Raw genomic sequence first — 22825 nt, 5'->3', positions numbered from 1 at the left:
GTAAAGTTTAGTTCTGTGCTTTGCCAAGTCAAATTAGTAAATAAGCAGAGCCCTTAAAGATTCTTTGAAATAAGCACTATGAGGCAGCTAGACAAAAAACTAGTTAACACATAAATGAGCTGTTCCACCTGAAATTATAGAGAGACAGTTTAATGCTTACCAGTTTTAATATGTGTAACTACAGCATTCAGACATGTATATATATATATATATATATATATATATATATATATATATATATATATATTTACCTCCCCCCACTCACACACACATACACACACACACACATATAAAAAGATACACACATACACAGGTATGCACACACTTACATGCTAATTTCACAGTTATTAACATAACTAGCACTGGCTTATGAAAAAGAACAATAGCCAAATAGGCTGAAAATTGGTCCAGATTAGAGTTCAATTTCCAGCATCTATATTGGGTGGCCCATAACTGCCTTTAAACTCCAGCTCCAAAAAGATCCAATGTCTTGGTTTTAGTGAGTACAAACACAAACATTTACATAACCACGCATAAGCTCACAATTAAAAACAACAGATTTATCATTTTTACAAAAGCAAGAAATATCTAAATCAAACTCTGCATAGAGATTTGTGGAAGAAGGAGGTGTTTCAACCTTTTTATCCTATTTTTTTGAGACTGAATCTTTCAGGTTTTCATGTTTCTTGGTATAAAGTATTAATTACATTCTCCCTAAAAGCAGTATTAAATCAGTGGGTCTTAACATGCATGGGATATTTTGATGGTGAACGATACACACGCATATACTATTATAAATTAAACTTCTGAGTATGAGAAGAACACAGAGGAGATGACAGACAGAAGGCTTCCTGTAGGAAGATACTAATAATTCGGGATTTGAAAAAAAAATAAGTTAAAAAAAAATACAATGGCCATTTTCCAGGAGGCTTGGATATGCAGAATGAGAAAGGAAAGATAGGAAGACATTGAAAGTAAAAGTAATATGTAAAACCACTAAAAACCAGCAGCACACAAATGTGAAAGGACAGCCTAAGAGTGCATCGTGGATTGGGGTGTGTAGCTCAGTGCTCCAGCACACGTGAACATGTGGGAGCCAGAGTTCAATGTCTAGCACTGTGGAAGCAAAAGACACAGTTGCAAACAAAGGCAACCTAAAGGAGAACCAGAGGACCTGGTACTAGCTAGAAGCAAGCTTTGAAACCAACATCAAGAGGAATTGTAAGTTTTTCTGAAGACACCACTAACTATTTCTAATTTCAAGGAAAATCAATATGAATCTGTCATATTGCTAAAAGAATATCACATATGTCGCTTAATTTTATTCTTTAAAATATTTAAAATTTTTGGTTTTGTATCATATATGTGTGTGGGTGTTCAACTTTAAGTATGTACAGCATGTGTGTGTTGGTACCCAGGAATGCTAGAGAAGAGTGTTGGATTCCTGGAAACTAAGTTACAAGCAGTTGGGAACCTCCTGATGTGGATGTTGGAAGCTGAATCTGGGTCCTCTCCAAGAGCAGGAAGCGAGTGTAACTGTCAACTCCAGCCCCATTTGATTCCATTCTGTTCTCACAAAGTTTCCCAAAGCACTCCCCTCCATCCCACTAATTTTGTAAAGAACTAAGGAGAGAGAGAGAGAGACAGAGAGAGAGAGAGAGAGAGAGAGAGACAGAGAGAGAGAGACAGAGAGAGAGAGACACAGAGAGAGAGAGACAGAGAGAGAGAGACAGAGACAGAGACAAAGAGAGAGAGGAAGTATATACTGTCTGAATAAGATGTCAAGGGTTGGAGAGATGGCTCAGTGGTTAAGAGCACCGACTGCTCTTCCAGAGATCCTGAGTTCAATTCCCAGCAACCACACGGTGGCTCATAACCATCTGAAATGGGATCCGATGCCCTCTTCTGTTGTGTTTGAAGACAGCTACAGGGCACTTCTCATGTGTATAAAATAAAGAAATAAAATCTTTAAAAAAATAAAATAAAATAAATAAGATATCAAGGACAAAGCATTTTAAAAATAGCTGGCTTATGCCATTTTTGTCTGGTTTTTAAATGTCATCCTAAGATCATTTAAGTGACTCACTTTTTCTTTTCCTTATTTTCTTATTTTTATTTCTTTACTTATGTACTTTCTAAGAGCAGCCTCAGGCTCTTAGGAAAGTTGAGTGGAAGGCACAGTTACCATGAACTCTCTCACACCGCCGAGTGAAGTAACGTCACAACTGCTGAGCTGGTGTGGATAGATTATTTTTGACTGCTAGCCATTGTTTACTCTCTGTGTTGTATTTTTTCATGGCTTTGGCAAGTACCTAATAATGTATGTGTAATGCTTCTGCCGCACAAATTCTTTAACGGCTTTTAAATTCTGGGTTCCCTCATCTCTCCTTCTTTCTCAAATTTTTTGTTATCACTAATCTTTCACTATCTGTATAGTTTTCCTGGAATACTGCAGTTTTCTGGATGTTTGTTGGGGGCTCATCTATTCAGAATGATACATTTAAAGTTCCCCCAAATTCTATTCCTGGCTTAGTAGGTGGTTTCCATTTGTCACAGTAATATTCCATTATATAGATTTACCATATTTTAAATTCATTCACCCACTGAGAGATATTTTACTGCCCTCAAGTTTTCATCCATCTCTTTTTGGAGATAGAAACCAGGGTACTTTGTGCATGCTAGGTACATTGTACATTGTTCTGACATCTAATCCTCAAGCTACATCCCAACCTTATCTTCAAGTTTTGCCAAATATGAATAAAGTTGTAAGTATTTGTGTGCACTGTTTTGTATGGGAATAACAGGCAGTGCAGAGAGGCTGTATCAGATGGTAAGAATCCATTCATTTATATAAAAGGATACCACAATGTCTTCCAAAATGAAGTGCCATTATATTTCTACTGAACAGGTTAGCTCATTTTTTTTAATTTATATTTCTTTAATAACATACACATCTTTCAGGGTTTTTAAAACACTTATGGTTTCCATTATTTGTTTTAGTTTTCTTCATTAACACATACCAACTACCCATTATATGCTAGTTACAGGTTTTCAAAGCTGGGTTATTTTTCTTTATTTTATTCTTCTCTTTCTATATTTTACTTTGTTTATTCTACTCATTATTTATTATGAGCTATTAGGTTTACCCTCTATTCTATGTATCTCCAGGTAAACTGAGAATTATTTTTATCTAATGAAAACTTCTAATTTCTTATTTTCTATCTAATTTTTTATTTTCTGCACTTTGTCATTCCCTAACCCCAAATCATTTACTGCTTTCTGATCATGGTATTCATCAGAGTCTGTGCACTGCTAAATATATATATAAAACTCCTGAAAAGTGTCGGAAGGAAAGAAATCACTTACCTTGGTTGACGATAAATCTTAACTTCTGTATTGTTGCAAGATTGCCACTAACTCGATAAATTCCATCAACGTCTAGGCCTAAAAACAAATAGCATATTTCACATTAGCACATCGAAGAACTGAGTAGGGATATAATAAAGAAGTGAATACCACACGATGGCTGAACACCCCTTCTCCACAGAGAAGGTAAGTTTCTATTAGCTCAAATAAAGCAAGGTTCAAAAGTTCGATCCCCGATTTTTAATCATATGGTGCTGACACAATGGCATCAAATATGTTTCATTAAAACAACAACAATAATAAACCCCTTGGCATTGCATGGTACACAGGGCATATTTACCATTATTCCCAAGGCAAGCAAGAAGTAGAATGAAGAAATGAACTGTGTGTGTGTGTGTGTGTGTGTGTGTGTGTGTGTGTGTGTGTGAAACTGCTCTTGTTTGGAAAGATAAAATAATTAGGCATTTGTAAATTGTTTTCTTCTCTTTGTTCTCATTTTGTTGATCTCTTCCTATCCTCCACCCTTCTCCACCTGTCCCCATTCCTAATTGTGGACCATTCTCTGTCTGTTGTGATCATGGTCACATGGCATGGATTGGCCTAATGTTTGACCTACAGAGTAAAATGTTATGCTACATATGGCTAGTTTCTAGAATGTTCACATAAGATATTTCATCATAAAAGGAAAATACAGGAAAACCTGGCCGATTGATATGTTAGTTTCAGATAGTTTTGGAATTGGTTATCAAAAGACCTTATCTGGGCCACGAACTTGGATAACCACTCATTTGGCTTTTGACACATTTGCTTATCATGTCTAATTATTTTCATGACCAAGTTTGCAGGATTATTAGGAAATGAGAAATATAAAGGAATACTTATTAATGTACTATCATTATCTCCAATAAATGTTGATGTTATAATTTTTGTGTTAGGAGCACATGTGCTCTCCTATCTCTAGGCTTTCAGAAAAGGCTGGGTGAGATTACTGACCAAGGGCATGGGCCATTATCCCAGCATGTCCTTCAGGGAGGTGGTGTTAAATCATTGTTAATCATTGTGATTCATGATAATAAATGTTAAATAAATTGGAGGGAATTTATGCTACGTTGTAACAAGGACTTTGCAAAGATCTTGCATGGCATGAAATAAGTTCTTTCTCTGCTTTGTCATTTCTAAACTTTACACATTTTAAATTAGGACACTTGTGTTGTGTAATACATTTCTTCAGTAGATTATATGAGAGTGACTTAATTTATGCCACTGGTATTGGTGACATACTGCAGAGAAAACATTGCCCGTAGCCTGAACTCTTCTATGCAATGAACTACAATACTAGTGACAATAGTAATAATGTAGAAATGCTATTTACAAACGCATTAACTGTTTTGAGTTTTGAGCTCCAGAGTATTCTAATGAACAGTATATTTCCAAGACACTTTCCCTTTCTAAGAACATTTTTATAAATATCAAAGATTTTATTCTTTTCAATTTAAAAAATACCTCTGTTGATGTAAGGGGACCTTACAAAGTACAGTGCACATTTGATATCTGAAATGCAACAATCCTTACAATTAAAACCTTTCTAATATTTGATTTCTGCTTTTACTACAGGATCCAGTTGTCCTCACAATTATGCTTTTAAGCTCAGAATGTAAAAAGATTGATTTAGAATGATTTACTGGCCAAATTAAACTAATTATTTTATTGTTTAATTAGACAGTGCTTGGCATTTTGTCTTAATCTGAAAACCTTTAAATAATTTAGTATGTTCTTAAAAGTATTAACATTTGATTTTTTTAAAAAGTAATAGAATTTGTACATTGAACTATATTCTTTTCAAAAATTTTCTTTTCTGAGGATATAAACAACAGCAGATAGCAGTTTTTAATTATCTGAAGTCATTATCAGTGTTCCCATACTGTCTATAGAACAAAGTTCAGGATAGCAATTTGGAGGCTGTTTAGTAAGGGTTAGGGTTTAGATGTAGCCCAACATCATTCAGAACTAAGAGTTACGAGTAATTTCGCCTGTCAACCAATATAAAATTTGGCCAAATGAAGATTGCCCTAACGAAAACAATGTATAAACTATAGAAAAGAGAAATTCAGAGGAAAAATATTTTTAGAAGACAGAAACATCAATGAACAATATGAATCCATGTTCTCCAAATGAGAGGTTTCAGGGGACATTAAAAGAATCATAGTAATATTAGTTGAGAGAATTATTGAAGATGAAAAGTCTAGTAAAAATAAATACATTGAGTAGGTATTTATTTGTTTTGCTAATTAGCTGATGTCAAAAATAAGTGAAAACAAATTCCAACACAATTTAATATGAATCACGACTTTCCTTAAGCCTCGTTTTAAATATGAATATCTTTAAAATACAATGTAAAGTGAAATGCCCTTTTACTTATTGTCTAAGGCTCATAATATTATATTTTATATGTATTTGAAGTGTATGTTGTCTTGGGCTGCAGAGTGAACTTCAACCACGGAAATGCCTCAGAGTCCCAAGCCTTTGTAAGTTGAAACTGCAGCCTTGGTATTTTGGAAATTTTGGCAGAAATGTACTTTTTAAAAAATTTTTAATTTTTTTTTAATTCAGTAATCAAAAACATTTGAAAGTGGAGTGTGGATTGGATATATATATATATATTACATAGGAACAAATGAAATGTACTGTAGTGTTTAAAGAAAGCAGCCTTATCCTAAATGAATGACCCATTTTCCCTTGGGACAAAAGCAGGGTGTGTTGGTGATAGAGATGGAGAGGATAATTCAGACCTATGCCACTTCTGCGGTTGGGTAACTGAGTCATAGCTGAGAAGTTGTTTGTGGCTTCAGCTAGAAACCAGAGAGTGAGGGGGAGTGAAGTAAAACATATTAGATGTAGTACAGATGTAATGACACAGCTTCTAAGCCCTTGAGATTCAGAGATATGAATATCATCTATCTTGCAAATAATAACAATCTCCGACCTTAGTGGCTCCTCCTTTGAATGGGTTCTGCCCTCTGCTATCATACTTTTAAAGTTTTGTAAGTCGAGAGAAAAATGACAAAGTGCATAGTAGAAAGCAGAGAATTTCATTAAAAAAAAATAATCTGGAGCCTATCAGTGAAGTTCAGTAATTATAAATCATCTAGGCTCCGACTTGATATTGATTAGCTCTCCCTGGAATGGCTCACAGAATGGCAACCTTGAAATCCTGAGAGAGCATTATCTGAATTGGCGTTATTCACGTGTCAGTCCTTTTTTATTCTAAGAACTTTGAAAGTTCTGCCAAACCAAACCAATGTAAATTGGTGGCTTTGGACATCCTTTTCATGACCACATTATCCTTGCTGGCCTGGGAACTACTCATTTTGGAAACAAAGTTAGACTTGGTATGAGTTTTAAATGAGTGGTGTCTTCAAGGTGCCCACACTGTGCTTTGGTGAAGGTTGAGACAAATTACTCTGAGTGTGAGCTCTTTTCAGTAAATACCATGAGTGGATGCAGCCTGAGGGGTTTGTTTGCTGTGCTAGGAATACATTGGGAAGATGATGAGACCAAGTCAACGCACTTTTGTTGAAAACAAACCAGACTGGGATGAAGAGGATTGCAAAGATTTCTCAGAAGAGAAGAACCACATTCTCTGAAGTATCCTTGGCTTACTCAACAGCGGACATTTTACGTTTCAGAACAACGCTGACCGTTGGTGCAAGTTGCCGGGTGTTGCTGCAGGGGATTTAAAAATGTTGTTCCCTTGTTTTCTCTACTGAAGAAGCCTAAGCCTGGGTAGCCTTAGTTCAGCCACAATGCTGGCAAGGTCCTGAGGAGGAGGGGCTGGTTTTCTTTTAGTCTTAAGTCACAACCCTGTGGCAAGTTCAGCAAGGACAGAGCCAGCAGCACTCGCACCCCATTATGATTCTCTTTTGGCTTCAAGGTTTAAGAATTGTTTTTGATCCATAAATGTTTCTGAATGGTATTTTGTAAAAAAAAATTATCTCATCACAACGGCTGTTGTTCTGTTTCATAACCGATGGCATGAATATTTGTTTCAGTTTCATAAGGCTTCTCTGAGATCAAGTGGATGGTTTTGGAGAAATTGTCTTTTTCCTTTCTCAAGGATTTATTTTAAATTATCGTTGAATTGAGCACCAAAATCTCTCTAAGAAACACTCTACACCTGGGACTTTTCAGATTACTGTTGTTTTGTTCTATCGCTTAATACCTGTGTTTATCTACTGCCCCTTTCCACTGCTTCCTTATTGCACTAAGGATTAAGCCCAGATGAAACCATTGTGCATGGTAGACAAGCACTCTGTGGCTAAATGATGGCCTTAGCTCCCTGTTCTCTGTACATAGAATTTCTTTATTATGGTTGTTATTCAAGTATCTAGTTGCTCCTGTGATTAAAAGACAGAATTAACTAAACAGTAGGCATGTGTACTGTTGTACAGGTTGTACATCCATCTGAAAATCTGGAATCTGAAATGTACCAAAGCCTGAAATTCAACTTAGAGCTTCAAATGAATTCATAGGTGAAGTTCCATGCCACCTATGCATCTACCCTCAGACCACATGTTATACAAAACATAACTATGTTCCACGTGCAGGGTTGGGTCTCTTCATCATGATATCTATCCTATGAGCAAATTTTATAAAGCCTCCAAATAGTCAGAAATCAGAAACAAGTTTCTCCTTAACTATTTTACATGAGGAATAATCTATATCTGGACAGATCCCTTTTATTTTCTCAAAGCTGAGTGCCAGCTTTCTGTAGGGCCAGTGGTTGGTGAGTATACGTCTCCCAGCTACACAACTGAGGAATTAACTGTATAGAGAGCATGGTATGTTTTTCTTTTCTTTTCTTCTTTTTTTTATGTTGTATTTTTCTAAGTCAAAATTTTGTTGTAGAGCACAAGGGAGCTTGGTTCTTCACCACCCTCCACTTAGAAGGCACTGTCTTCAGAGGCCCCTTCCCAGCATGAGATGAACATGGGGACTACTGTTCTCTGAGTGGAGTTGATGCTATAATTCAGTGAGCTGCTTTATTTACTGACCTTTTGCCGATTTCTGCTTACTATATGTGTTGACTGAAAATTAGGATATTCCGTGGGATTTCCCTGGAATAAACGGTGCCTATTAATGTTGTCTGGGAACTGTGTTTCCTTTGGTTATGTTTCTGTCTTCTTGAAGTCTATTTGTAGTGTACTGATGGCACCATTTCTGTTGCAAGAACTAGTCTTCTCTTCTTTCTCTGTCTCCGTTCCTCCCTTCTATCCTTCCTTCCATCCTCCCTCCCTTCCTTCCTTTTGACCTTTTCTTAAAGCATATCCTTTTCATCTTCTTATTGGGATTTTTGAGAAAAGAAAAAACACAGTTGTTTGAAGCAGCTGCCATCTTGAATTCAAAATTTGACATGTTGATATGGGTGTTTTTTACCGGTGCATAGTTTGTAAGTGATGGTGGATAAAATTATGAATATTTTAATTCTTTGCTATGTTTCTATACTCTATCATTAAGAGATTATGGTAGGACACATGCTCCACTATGTTCATAGCAGCCTTATTTATAATAGCCAGAAGCTGGAAAGAACCCAGATGCCCCTCAACAGAGGAATGGATACAGAAAATGTGGTACATTTACACAATGGAGTACTACTCAGCTATTAAAAGGAATGAATTTATGAAATTCCTAGGCAAATGGATGGATCTGGAGGGCATCATCCTGAGTGAGGTAACATATTCACAAAGGAACTCACACAATATGTACTCACTGATAAGTGGATATTAGCCCAAAAACTTAGGCTACCCAAGATATAAGATACAATTTGTTAAACGCATGAAACTCAAGAAGAACGAAGACCAAATTGTGGACACTGTGCCCCTTCTTGGAATTGGGAACAAAACACCCATGGAAAGAGTTACAGAGATAAAGTTTGGAGCTGTGAAGAAAGGATGGACCATCTAAAGACTGCCATATCCAGGGATCTATCCCATAATCAGCTTCCAAACGCTGACACCATTGCATACACTAGCAAGATTTTGCTGAAAGGACCCAGATATAGCTGTCTCTTGTGAGACAATGCCGGGGCCTAGCAAACACAGAAGTGGATGCTCACAGTCAGCTATTGGATGGATCACAGGGCCCCCAATGGAGGAGCTAGAGAAAGTACCCAAGGAGCTAAAGGGAACTGCAACTCCATAGGTGGAACATTATTATGAACTAACCAGTACCCCAGAGCTCTTGNCTCTAGCTGCATTTGTATCAAAAGATGGCCTAGTAGGCCATCACTGGAAAGAGAGGCCCATTGGACTTGCCAACTTTATATGCCCCAGTACAGGGGAATGCCAGGGCCAAGGGGTGGGGGTGGGTGGGTGGGGGATTGGGGGGGGGAGTGTATTGGGGACTTTTTGGATAGCATTGGGAATGTAATTGAGGAAAATACCTAATTAAAAAAAAAGAGATTATGGTAACAAAAGATTTTATTTCAGTACATCTTTCATAATGTTTTTTGGTATTCCTGATTTTTATTGTGTTTATAGAAATGCTATTGTCATTATAATTTTAGTAATTTCAACTTAATATTGAGAGTTTTCCCTCTTATTTTCTCGCTAGTACTTTATTTTTCAATTTTCTTTTATTTTTGATAATAGTCCTATCTTATTATATCTACATTTGGGGTTCTTGTTTGATAGAAACAAGTATTGCAAATAACTATCTTTTTCTATTAAGTTAATAATAAAATTTGTATCTTCAAATATGTCTTTACTTCTCTTATTTATTTTTGTTAAGGTAATCAGGAAAATTTCACTGGTATATTGTTTGAATACTTACTTGTGAGTTTTTATCCACTAGGTATTTATGGGAGATTCCCACGAAAAAGCAGAACTGTTCTTCTTATAACAGTGTGACAAACATTTGTTGCTTAATTAAAAACTACTAAATGATGAGGCTGCTCAGTGGTTGAGAGCCCTGGCTACTCTTGTAGTCTGGGGTTCTATTCCTAGCACCCACATAGTAACCCACAACTGTTGGCAACCCTTTTCCATGGGAATCTGATGTCTTTTTCTGGTCTTTGTATGTGCACGCATGCCCTCAGGCACACGTATATTCACATAAAATGAAATGAACAAATGTTAAAAGAATATTAAACTGGGATCGGATCACTAAGAAACTGCTTTTAAATGGTACAGAGCCTGTGCAACTGATAAAGGATGTACCATTTTGTATCATTTCCATAGTGACACAGAGGGGCTGGATTCCAGATTTGAGGTAAGTTTCTTAAAATGCCAAGTACACATAACTAAGGAAACTAAAAAAGAGCTTTGTGTCCAACACAGAGGTTCTGGGACCAGAAGGAGGATCACCTTCCCAAACTTTCCATTAGCCACTTGAGTGGAGCACTACCCCGTACACACCATTGTCCCTGAAACCCAGTCCTAGGAAAGGAAAGCATTTAATATCCATCCCAAAACATTTGTTTATTAATCTTAATCATATTTCCTGTCATGCACACTGCTGAATCTGAATGAACGCTGTCCTATTGTGGCAGCTGGGAAGACAAGTACCTGCTGACATTGTGCCAGAGTTGAAATATGTTAAAAAGAAAGAAAGAAAAGGACAAAATCCATAGTTGGAAGTGTGTTACACTTTGGGTTTACCAATGCTGCACTGCACCACTTAAGTCTTAGCATGTCTATATGGTATTCGAACATTAAGAGGACCTCAGGTGAGAGGGAACACGGTTACTGATCAGGTTTAAATATTATCAGGTATTTTCTTTAGAGATAGATTTCAAAAAAATCTTGGAAAATCTTCTATCATACCACACTCCTAGTTTTATTGCATTGCTTTCCACACTCTTTATATATGTTGGATATTGGGAATTGTATGAGTAGAAGAGAAACCTACTGAACCTTGGGACTTTCTGTGAAGAATAGAAGCTACTGTCAACCACTGTGAGACAGCATCTCCTATGCCTGTCTTAGAATCTTGCCAAATATCTCACCAATTTCTCATAATGAAAGGCACTTACCCACACTGCTGAACTCCAGCAACGTAGATAGCAGTGCACACGAGCTCCATTCTTGGCATCCATTTCCTGTGCTACATAATGGATCTTGATTGCTTTTGCATATAACCTCCATAATGCTGCTCATATTCCAACTTTGACTATTGGGCCAACTTCTTTTAAAATCATACCTTTTAACTTAGGGATTACTAAATGGTAGGTGAATCAGGGAAAAGATGACGGAAAATGTTCCAATCTGGCCAATGTGGTGTAGATGGAAGCCATTTTTATGCCATATTTAATATCTGGGTGAGATGAAATGATAGTCAAAGGATGATATTCCACGTGTGGCTACTCATATTTTATATGCTTACTTATATCTGTCTAACTCAGCAAAGCATTTGAGGTTGTAGGATGGTATTCATGACTATAATTTACAGAATTATACCAATCAGAAAGCCATTCCAATACATCTCTCAAGGTAAAATATTTCAGAAAGATCCTGAGTTTGACCATGAAATATCAGGAAGAATGTAGTGATCAGAATAAAGTTGACAGACTGAAATGATTTCTGGAGAACAGAAAACATGGCCTATAAATCACCCTTGATCAGTTTTAGTATGTTTTTTGCTCTCATACCAATCTCAATCTTGGAGGTAAGCATTAGCCAGTGCCTCTGGATATCATTAAGGAGACACTGTTATCTTCAAGGAAACTTTCACATAGCTGGAAGATGCTGACACTGGAAGTTGCATTCAGTTCAGCTGATGCCATTCTCTGCATTGGCTCTCATCTTTCCCAGCTCCACTGTAGAGTTTTATTTTATTTTATTTTATTTTTCTACTGTGATCATGCTAAAATACATACATACAAAATAAATACATCATTCCTTTGGTATTGGGACTTGTTTAATGAGTTGCATGAAAATAAATAGGAGAAGCAGAAACAAAGGGCCTATTTGGGTCTGCTGCTGTCATTTTGTAGTTTTCTGGCACATACACTAGGGAAACCTGAGGTTTAGTGGCAGTAGGGTGTTCCAGTAGAGTCAAGAGAGAAACAAAATTTCACGTGGACACCATTATTAAGGAAACCTGAAGTCTGGTAAGAAGTAATCTATATTCTTTCTTCATACACATATTCCTTTAAAATATTTTAGCAATAGACTCTTTCATAAATTAAAGACATACAATAAAAGGCTGACCAAGACAAACATGAAAAAAAAGCCCTAAAAATGGCTTCTTTTGTGATGAAGTCATGACACTTACATAAAGTCTAGTCTCTGGTCCCATCATGCTTGAAATAGATATTGATGTAAAATTCATATATTTGTTGTCATTCTTTCAATCTCTCCACTCCTATTTTCCTTTAAACATCTAAACAAAGTGACCTCATTGTTTTCCATTGGGCTTCTTTTTTAAAACATTGGCAGGGATGATTGAGATTCAGGAATGTGGGAAAATGGATTCCCAAACCACGTCCCTCCCCTTTCATTCTGAACTGTAATTTTTGGCTTGGCTTGACTCACAGTCATCACATTTCAGCCTGAATCTCTCCGTAAAGTGATCTTTCTTAAACATTTCTCTCACTCATCAAGGGATCAGAAGCAAAGCCATGCTTGCCTTTCAGCAAAACACTTATAAGGGGGCTCTTACAGAGAAGTCACAAGAGCTAAATTTCATCCAAAATTGTTTGAAAAAGCACACGTTTTCAGTGCTTTGCGGTCCTCTGTGAATCTTGTCATCTGTATGCCGTGAGCTCCTGCAGCTATTTTAATCTGTTTTTGTTTGCAATCCATTTGGTGTCCACCCAAGGAAATGCAGGTGATTCTAATTAACTTACTGCTAAAGATGTTGGAAAAAAAAAAAAAAAACCTTAGTCCTGTTGTACAGAATTATACACTTAAAACCTGTCTCCTATTATTTATAGCACGTTATTAATGAAGATGACTGTATGCATATATTTACTACCTAATTCACTGTTGTTCACTTTTTTTGTTAAAAACAAAAACAAAACAAAACCAAACCAATGAGGTTTATGAAACAAGGAAAAGCCACACACATACACAAACACACAGACACGTAAATACAGACCCTAGGAATGTTTGCCAACTTTTATTTAACAAGAGTAGCAACTTAAAAATAACATTATTTTTACTTTGTGCAACATAGTTTAATATCTGAAATAACCCTGTTCCAATAAAAACCTATTGAAATACTCTCAGGCCTAACTTTGCCCTGAAGGTAAAAGTGATTAATTGAAAGACTTTGGCAGATCTCCGCTCACCACCAGGGCAGTTTAATTTAGAACACATTCAACCATTTCTCAGTGTCTCTGTGCTGGTGGGGCATGACTTTTGATCTTCTCTGGGGAGGCGCCTGTAACTCAGAGCCTTAGGCTAGCCACTTCCTGGAGGGTTTTCATGGTTGCCCCTGCTAAGCATTCAGGTGAGAGACAGTTCTGTTGTCCTAGCATCTCTGCCCTAGAGGAGTAAAGATAATTCTAGGCACAAAAAGGACATCTCTACAAACCTGACTGGGTCCATCAACCATCAGCCCAAGCACACTGACATTACACACAAGATGGTTCTTTTCAGCCTGATGCTCTTGGACTTCTGAGATGTTCTAGCACCATTAGACACATCCCCAGTGAAGACAAAGCCCAGTAAAGCCCACAGTAGTGATGATGTTTGATCCTTTGAGTCTTGGAAGACACAAGCAAGATTACTTTTTTGTGACTGTAGGAGAATCTACATTTTCTATTTTGTAAGTATTTTAGCTAAACCGAAAAAAAAAGAGATTTGGGTACATTCCTCTGCTTTGGCAGACGGAACAACGTTAGTTGTGGTTGCGTGGAAGGATTGACAAGCCAAAATATATAGGAAAGGACATCCTTGAGTTGGCGAACTCCAGTTCTCTGTGGAATTTGACAAATACTGATTAAGCACTCACTGCATAGAAATAGATATTAGATATTTGGTACAGACCACAGTATATACAAGGTGTGTGTGTGTGTGTGTGTGTGTGTGTGTAAGTACATTTTTCCCAACTGTAGTCTGAGCCTGAGCCTCATGTGTTGAACTTTATGCAAACATTCATTCATTCATTATTAGTACTAGGCTTTGAAACTAGGGCCGTGTGAATGCTAGGCAAGTATATCTCCAGATGACATCAGCTTTTAATTTTTTTTAAAAATTTTTCTTCACTGTATACTCGGAGACAGGGTCTGACTAGATTGGTCTTGTCCAGATTGGTCTTGAACTCACTACTACATGGAGGTAGAACTTACAGTTGCTACACTGTTGCCTTAGATTTTGGGTACCTGGGAATACAAATGTGTGCCCTATAACATGTTCCTTTGAAATCCTCTGTATGTACTGGAAAGGTGGCTAATCATTTAAGAGCAATTGATGCTTTTCTAGAGGACTGAAGTTTAGTTCTTAATCTCCCAATAGGCAGCCCACAACCACCTCACTTCGGGGGATCTAATACCTTCTTCTGGCCTCTGTAGATGCCCATACATGCACAGCACACAGTAATAGAGACACACATGCATACATAAGTGAAAATAGAAATTAATATAAAAATACATCACGCATAAACAAATATTGTAATATATACAGGTATATATACACATTGCTCTTTGAACAAATCATAATTTATTACTTTAAGACTATCCCATCCTTTATAATTTTTTACTTTTACAAATATTCTGAGTTGCTTTTTAAAATATATCAGTTCGATTTTTTTGTGCAAGTTTTGACCTCATATATGTCTATACACCACATATGTGTGTCTAGTGTCCTCAGAGGCCAGAAGAAAGCATCAAATCCCCTGGAACTAGTGATACAAGGCACATGGGTGCTGGGAATCTAACTCAAGTTGTCTGGCAGAGCACCCAGTGCTCTTAAGTATCAAGCCACCTCTCCAGTTCCAGTCCCATATATTATGAGCTTTAATTTCTTCAGATCTATATAAAAATATTTGTACCATATATTTGCCCATTGCCTTTGAGCTCTGATGTGTATCTCTAACTTAACTGAAATATGTTATAAACCAGGTTATCAGATTGAAATTCTTAACAGGACACACATCGGGAATCCAAAATTTTAACTTATTGATGAACTATTCAACCATTAGGTTCATTATGGAAGTGCTTAAAAATACAAATACAACATATCTGGAACAGAGATGAAAAAGACGGATTTTTTTTTCCTCTACCTAGAAACTCTAACTCTCCATGAATGATCAATCTCACTCACATACATGATTTTAGGAGACAAATAAAAACCACTAAAGTTTGCTTTATTAATTGCTAAAATCACAAAAGCTTCTTTTAATGATCTATGAGAGAGATTTTTAGTTTCACCCCTGAGTACATAAGGATTGTTTACCATGTAGCAAAGAACCAATACCTTCTGGCTACTCAGAGCACATCCATGCATGTGCTCAGAAAAAAGTCATTCCACAACCAATTGTTCCATTGTATAAACTCATCGCATGCTGGTGAAATGTGAACCAGATTTCCTGTTTCTGAGAGACTTTTCATCACGTAGGTGGACACTGGAAACGTTATCAAAATGCATGTGTATATGTGTATTCTCAAATACATTTAAAGAAGATATGTAAAACTATCATGTTTTACATATAGTAATATTCATTAACATGATTTATAGAGTACTTAACCATATATGTATTTTTCCAGTTTTGAGAAAAAAAGTTTCACATATATTTCATATTTTCTTTATATGAAATTTAAAGGAATAGTATAATTTTTCTATCTCCTCAAGGACTGACATACTCTGAGGCTTGAGAGAATATTTGAAAATCCACAATGAGTTCCTCTAGCTGATTCTTGAGGTAATATTCAAAAGTAGAAATTAAAGACCACAATTCTGAATACTTAAATGTTATTTACTAAGCCCCCACAGTAAGTCTTAAGATCAATTATGGAGGACTCATTTATATTTTCAGAATTATGAAGAAACAACTCTTTCTTGAAACATGTCTTTTTATGTGTGATATTCTACAATAAGAAATAAAGTTATTCTCTTGTGTTGAAATCATACCTCCATGAGAAAATTATAACAAATGGGCAGAAAAAAACAATGTAAGAGTTGTTAACTGGTGTGATATGAGATATGGCAGTGGACAATAAGAGATGAGGGTAATAAACTGGAGGAGGCACAGAGCAAGAAAATTGGTGGGCGATGGTGCCTTTAAAATAATAAAATAGAATGATTTCTACTTTACAAATATTTCTTTACATGGATTCCTCTATTCTATTTTGTTATATACTAAGGGAAAGGAAATAAGTGTTCTTAATATATGTATAAATTTGGGGAGAGAAGATATTTTCAGGATGACTAAATGCAATTCATTTTTAATCATGATTTGTTCTTATCATCATAATATTTTTTGTTCCAGAATGAATTGTAAAGGGATCATCTACAGCTCTGCAGGCACAAATTATGCAATGCTATTTGTCTCAGGGTGAGTGCAATGCTCTACACTGGGTCCTAAATCTTCCTTGACCTATGCAGGGCTCTATACATTTAAATGTGATGAAGAGATGTTTCATTCTCTTGGTATCAATAGAATCTGAAATCAAGGACTTTCTTCCTTCTCTCTTGGATGGAACAGAATATAGTTGACAACTCTCACCGTGGTATGTTCTTGAACCTTAACCACACGTGAAACTGTCTATATATGGATCACCGGCTACACTTAATTCCTCTCTTCTTCCTATGGACCTATAGTCCTTTACAAAAACTCAACTTAAATACAGATATACTGCCTTGAACATGGACTGACTCATGAAGTCAGAGAGAATTTCAACCTGTTTTCTACATTTACAACAAATCTTAGTAAAGGTTCTTGGGCTGAAAACCAAATGAATTTTTATTAAATCACTGGCCAGAGTATCAAAACAAAGGACTGACCTTTCTTCAACCAACTTCAGAGCAAAGCACTCTACAAGCAGAACTCCTTGGAAGGAGGAGAGTTCTAAGCTTGGGAACATCATATGCTTTAGAAGTGTCTGTGTGACTCCCTCTTTCTTCTTTGACTTATCAAAACAAACAACAAACTTTCCTTTATGGTGCTTAAAATATTATAAAAGGAGACAAGAATATTTCTCTTTTTTTAAAAAAAAAGACTGAAACCTTTAAAAACATCTGTACTCAAGGTAATAATTCTATCTGCACCTTCTGTATACATGTGATTCTTTAGGTTGGCTTGCCAGAAGAATATTAAAGATCAGTTAAGGACACAAGGGGACATCACAGAGTCAAGAATCCATCCATCATAGCAAAAGAAGAAAGGTGCCAAATGCACTCTTCTATTTTAGGGTCCCCTCTTCTGCTCTTGAGATAAGTTTCACTCACCCATGCTTAGTTATCTGCTCATGGTTTCAGGGATTTTTAAACTCTGCCACCTACCAGTGTTCATTCTAAAATCTTGTTCTTAAAACTGAACTGAAGTTTTGTTATTCAACCAGTGAAATATTTCTCTCATCCTCACCCTGTTGAGAAGGACCATGATGCTGCAGGATTGTGTTCCACCAAGGGCAGTTTTCATTCCATGTGCTAGATATATACTGCTGGACAAAGACTTTGAAAATAATGTGGCTATTTATAAGCTAATATTTTTGTGTGGCCTCTGATAACATTTGCTAAGTAGAAACAGTGTGACTGTTTTCCTTTTCGTTCAATTTCTTTTTTTTTTTTTTTTTTTGGTAAATGGAGTATGTGAGAATTGACTTAAAACTATGGAATTTAAATAATTCTTTTACTGACCTCTCTATGAAAAAAATGCTGATTTATCCTTAGACTTTAAATGTAGTATCTGTTAAATATTTAAATTCAACATATTTAGGTCTGTAGAAACAGGAGAAAAATATGGTCAATGTCTTTTATATTAATCTGGGTGCCTCTTTCAGAGTTTCTCCTTATTGCTTATAAACACAGAGCTCAGTTTGATTTTGCTGGCTCTTTCGGAGGTTATAGTGGACCTGAAGAACTCTGGTCTCTGAAGTGCAGTTGATGCTTATTGTTAGTTTACTTTCTTTTCTGCTTTCTTTCTCATATATAAACTCAACTGGTTTACTTAGGAAAACAAGTTGTTTATCTGTTGCCTCCTATAAAAAGGCAGTAGAAAAAAAAAGCTGTACTAGTGGGAAAAAACAGGGATTAAATGATAAATATTATATGTGAGGAAATACTAGAAGATGGTTTCACTGTGTTAGTTTTTTTCTAAAACTTTATTCCAAATCAGTCTTGGATTATGTGTGAAAAGTAAGAGCCTTCTACTATAACAGGTGCTGGCAGGAAACTCCCATTAAAGCTATTGAAGTTATGCCTGTAAAGTCTTGGCATCTAAAAACATTCTCTCATAAGAATGCATTATGCATCAGACTTTTCTCACTAGAAAAACAATGTGAGACTGTGACTGCTTAACAATATTCCCAGTCACTATTTTGTTAACACTATCCTCTGGTGATGACATCTTTGCTTGGCCTTGTGTTATATATGAAGCGTGCATCAGCTTTCGTTTCAACACTGTGAACATCCATTGTCTTCTGTGTAGACAATAGAGACATTGGTCTACCATCTGTTTGTCCTATTTAGAGTATAAACTTCAAAATATTTTTTTCCAGTACAGTCTATGGTTTACATGAATGTATCCACATTCTGAAGATTGACTCTTTGCATGAGTCAATACAAGACTTTTAGTGTATAGGTGAAGACAGAGTCTATTAAGTACTTGGCAATAATCAATTTAATCTTGGTTCACACATATCTTGGAAAGCACCAGAATCATATCTGATATATGCTTAAAGATTAATAAATGTCTTTCATTTTCTCTTTATAAAAATATTCTATGTTTGCATGACCATATTTTTAAAGTCTAAAGATGCGATTCTTTCAAAGTAACCACCATTACCTTAAACAAGAAAGGCTTCTTTTCTGTTCCTTCTCAACTTACCAGGTTATTAAATACGCAAACCATATATTCTTTTGCATGTTGAATACAAGTAAAGAAAATTTCCTTCTTCATCTTATAAATTGATTATTTAAAAATAATTTCACTTAAATACAAGAGTTAACCTGGGTTCAATAAATTAAGGGCTAAAAAATATGTCACAGTAAATGCTAGGAAAAAGAAAAACCTACTCAATGGAATTAAGAGCCTATGTGATTCAAATGTACATGCATAGATCTAGCTTTGTACTTACTTTACAGTGTTAAATATGATCAATATTACTACTTGTATCTTATTATATAAATAATTTTATTTCTTTTAAAGATGAGTAGATGGTTTTATACTAATCTTTAACCATGATTTTAAACTAAGATGTAATATGCTTTCCTTATATTCATAAATATATTTTTAGCAACAATTCCTTATTGAGGATAATAAAGCTACTTATAAGGCAGAGAACTCATACGTGTATATGATCATGTGCAGCACCACCAGCTTGGGTAATGTGCCCAAGCCTGAGAAAGCCTTTGCTTCAGGGCAATAACAAAGCAGTGTAGCTCTCTGCTGCCCTGTCTACTTTTCACCGCATGGCTCTTTGCTGTATCCTTAGCTTCCCCTCCTACAGTGAGGAAACATTGCTTTGGACTGTTTTACTGCCAATACATTTTTACTTTGTATGATGAAATGAGGCAAGGGACTGGTTTCATTAGAAGGAGAGGTAAACAGAGCATTAATTAAATTTGCTGATGATACTAAATTGGGAGGAACTGTGGACATCTGTGAGGACAAAGGAATCATACAAATGGACTTAAGGAGTTTAGAAATACGAGCAGGAAATAATAAAATGAGATTCGGTCTTAAATAATGCAGGCTAATACATTTGGGAAAAGATAATCAAAAACATGGCTATTTTGTAGATGGTGGAGGCCTGGAAAGTGGCAATGGTAAGAGAGACCTAGTGGGTGATAATAGGAAAAATTATGCACAAACTTACAGGGAAGTAGTCACTATGCCTGGGGGGTTTATATATAAAAAGGCATAGTCCCCTTCTTAGGACACTGGCATGTTCACAAGCATTAAACATCAAATTTGCTTTAGTTGTTGAATCCCTTAAGTCTGTGGGAGAATTTAACACCTGTCACTGCAAGGATTGCTAAGTAAAAATGACAAAAGTTTGCTTTGTTGGAGACCTGTATTGGACATCAGAGTCTCTGTTTTATTTTTGTCCTTTTCTACTATGGACTATTGCTAATATAGGAATATCTACATAGTGACAATGTTGACATTGCAGAAAATATAAATCCTTTATTTTACTCTAGAAGTAGCTTCATTACTTCTGGGTATTATGACTGCACACAGTGTTCTGAGTCACTGTGTCTTGTAACAGTCAGTGAATCGTTAGTTCACAGGGTATGATTCTCAAAGGGTGGATGTTGAGGGAGAAATTTTGGATAATATCCAACTCTTCATCCAGTTATTCATCCATTATGAAATGAGCTTCTTTCTCAGACTGAATATGAAATGCTAAGTACCATTAAAAAGTGGTAAACACGAAAGCTATGCTCAAGACTCATGTTCTAGATGGAAACATCCAATGAAAGCAGCTATAACAACCTCAGGCAATTAGGGGCGTGTTAGGAAAAGCAATGCTGTTGTTAGCCTTGTGAATGAAAGTCGCCCTGAAGAGGTTATAGAATGAGTCAGAACATTTTCTTTGGAAAAGGTCACTCTTATGTTGTTTATGAGAGAATCAATATGAACATCACAAGTGGACAGTTTGGGGTAGGTTTTCTACGGGGAGAAAACAGCACATGGCAGAAAAAGAGGTTTTTGGAGGTTTTGTTGGCATTCCTAGAACACAGGAAGCAGTTTATGAGAATTTGGAGATAGACAGCAGGCAGGGATCATGCGCTTATCCCTTCAACAGGGACAATCACTGTGGAGTTTTGTTTATCCTGATGAGGAAGAAGAATCATTCAAGAATTCTAACAAGGGATAGCATAGTCCCATCTCTAGTTAAGAGGGATTATTTTAGCAGCTTTGAGAAGACTGGCCTGAGAAGAAAAGAGAACATAGGCAATTGCCTCATCAGGATATTTGCCTCAAGAGCTATTGCAGAGGCACTATGAAAGGCCAGAGAGCATAGAGCAGAAACACAGTCAAGAGATAGTAAGAAAACAGATTATGTGTATCTGTCTGATACAAGAGAAAAATGTTAACATCCAGTTTGCTTCTTTTTAGAGCAGCAGGGCAAATAAAGTGTGACCCTATTGACGGAGGGAAGCAGTGAAAGAGGCATATATATGGCTGAAAATGAAAACCCGAGGCTGAAAAACTGGAATTTGTGGTGCCTGAGGAAGATTCCAGAAGAACTGTTTCTGGGCTGCTAGTCAGAGGAGAAAGCACAGTCTGAAGAGTGATCCACATATGGGAACCCTACCACCTGTCCATAATGACAAGAATAAGAGAGATCTCTAACTGAGATTGTCTTGGAAGAACCAACTGCAGCCATGTATCAGAGTTGAAATGTGAATCCAGAGGAAGGATACTGGTCTTATGCTAACACACTCTGTGTAAAACACGGTATTTTAGTATTAGATTATGTCATTTCATAGGCAGGGCCAAATACTTACACACAAACTAAAAGACCTCACACCACTGATCACAACACTGTCTGTCAGGTACTGTATGGCTTTCCAGGTAACTCAAAAGTCCATTCTCTCCAAAATGCCGAACACTTAAAACAGAACTAGAAACTAAACGTTTTTAGAACAACTTAACAGATTTTAATTATACATCAAAATTCCAACTTTAATGACATATTTTTTTTTTTCATCAGCAGAGTTTAGATTTCATCCTGGACGAAGTAAATTGGAAGAAAATGGAATCCAAATCGGTGTCAGAATTTAGGATTTTGACATCTCTTTTTAAAAATATTTATTTTATGTATATATGGAGTGCCTACATATATGAATGTATACTACCCTTGGAGTCAGTGGTGGCGCACGCCTTTAATCCCAGCACTCAGGAGGCAGAGGCAGGCGGATTTCTGAGTTCTGAGTTCGAGGCCAACCTGGTCTACAGAGTGAGTTCCAGGACAGCCAGGGCTACACAGAGAAACCCTGTCTCGAAAAACCAAAAACAAAAAAAAAAAGAAAAGAAGAGTGTTGAATCCCCAGGGGCTGGAGCTACAGGTGGATATGAGCTGCCTGGTTTGGGTACTAAGAAGTAAATCTGGGTCCTCGGCGACAGCAGCAAATGTTCTTAAGTGCTGAGCCATCTCCATGACCCTTGATCATGGATTGGTAGTTTCAAATTGCCAGTCTCTTTTAACTCAAAGAGTTTCATTAATGAAAAATTTCCTCAGAGGTGTATGAAACCAAGCACTAAGTAGGTTAAGTAATACAGAACAGCGCTAACGTCGTATTCCAACTTGAAATCAAAGAAACACATACCGAGCTCATCTTTCTGTGTG

At 36.4% G+C, this 22825-nt stretch overlaps 1 protein-coding gene across 3 annotated transcripts in view; it reads right to left on the bottom strand.

Annotated features, from left to right (window-relative positions):
* The window catches only part of Arhgap15 (Rho GTPase activating protein 15), a 627570-nt gene that overhangs the window by 206835 nt on the left and 397910 nt on the right, over positions 1-22825 (bottom strand). For all 3 annotated transcript variants that reach the window (XM_021155710.1, XM_021155709.1, XM_029472910.1), the window contains one exon: positions 3367-3444. In XM_021155710.1, the coding sequence (XP_021011369.1) occupies positions 3367-3444 (78 nt within the window). The remainder of the gene's footprint in view (positions 1-3366; positions 3445-22825) is intronic.

This window comes from Mus caroli, chromosome 2 (genome assembly GCF_900094665.2).
Source record: "Mus caroli chromosome 2, CAROLI_EIJ_v1.1, whole genome shotgun sequence".
In the NCBI taxonomy this organism is placed as follows: Eukaryota; Metazoa; Chordata; class Mammalia; order Rodentia; family Muridae; genus Mus; species Mus caroli.
Note: the sequence above shows the minus strand (reverse complement) of the source record. Positions and strands in the feature narration are given on the sequence as shown.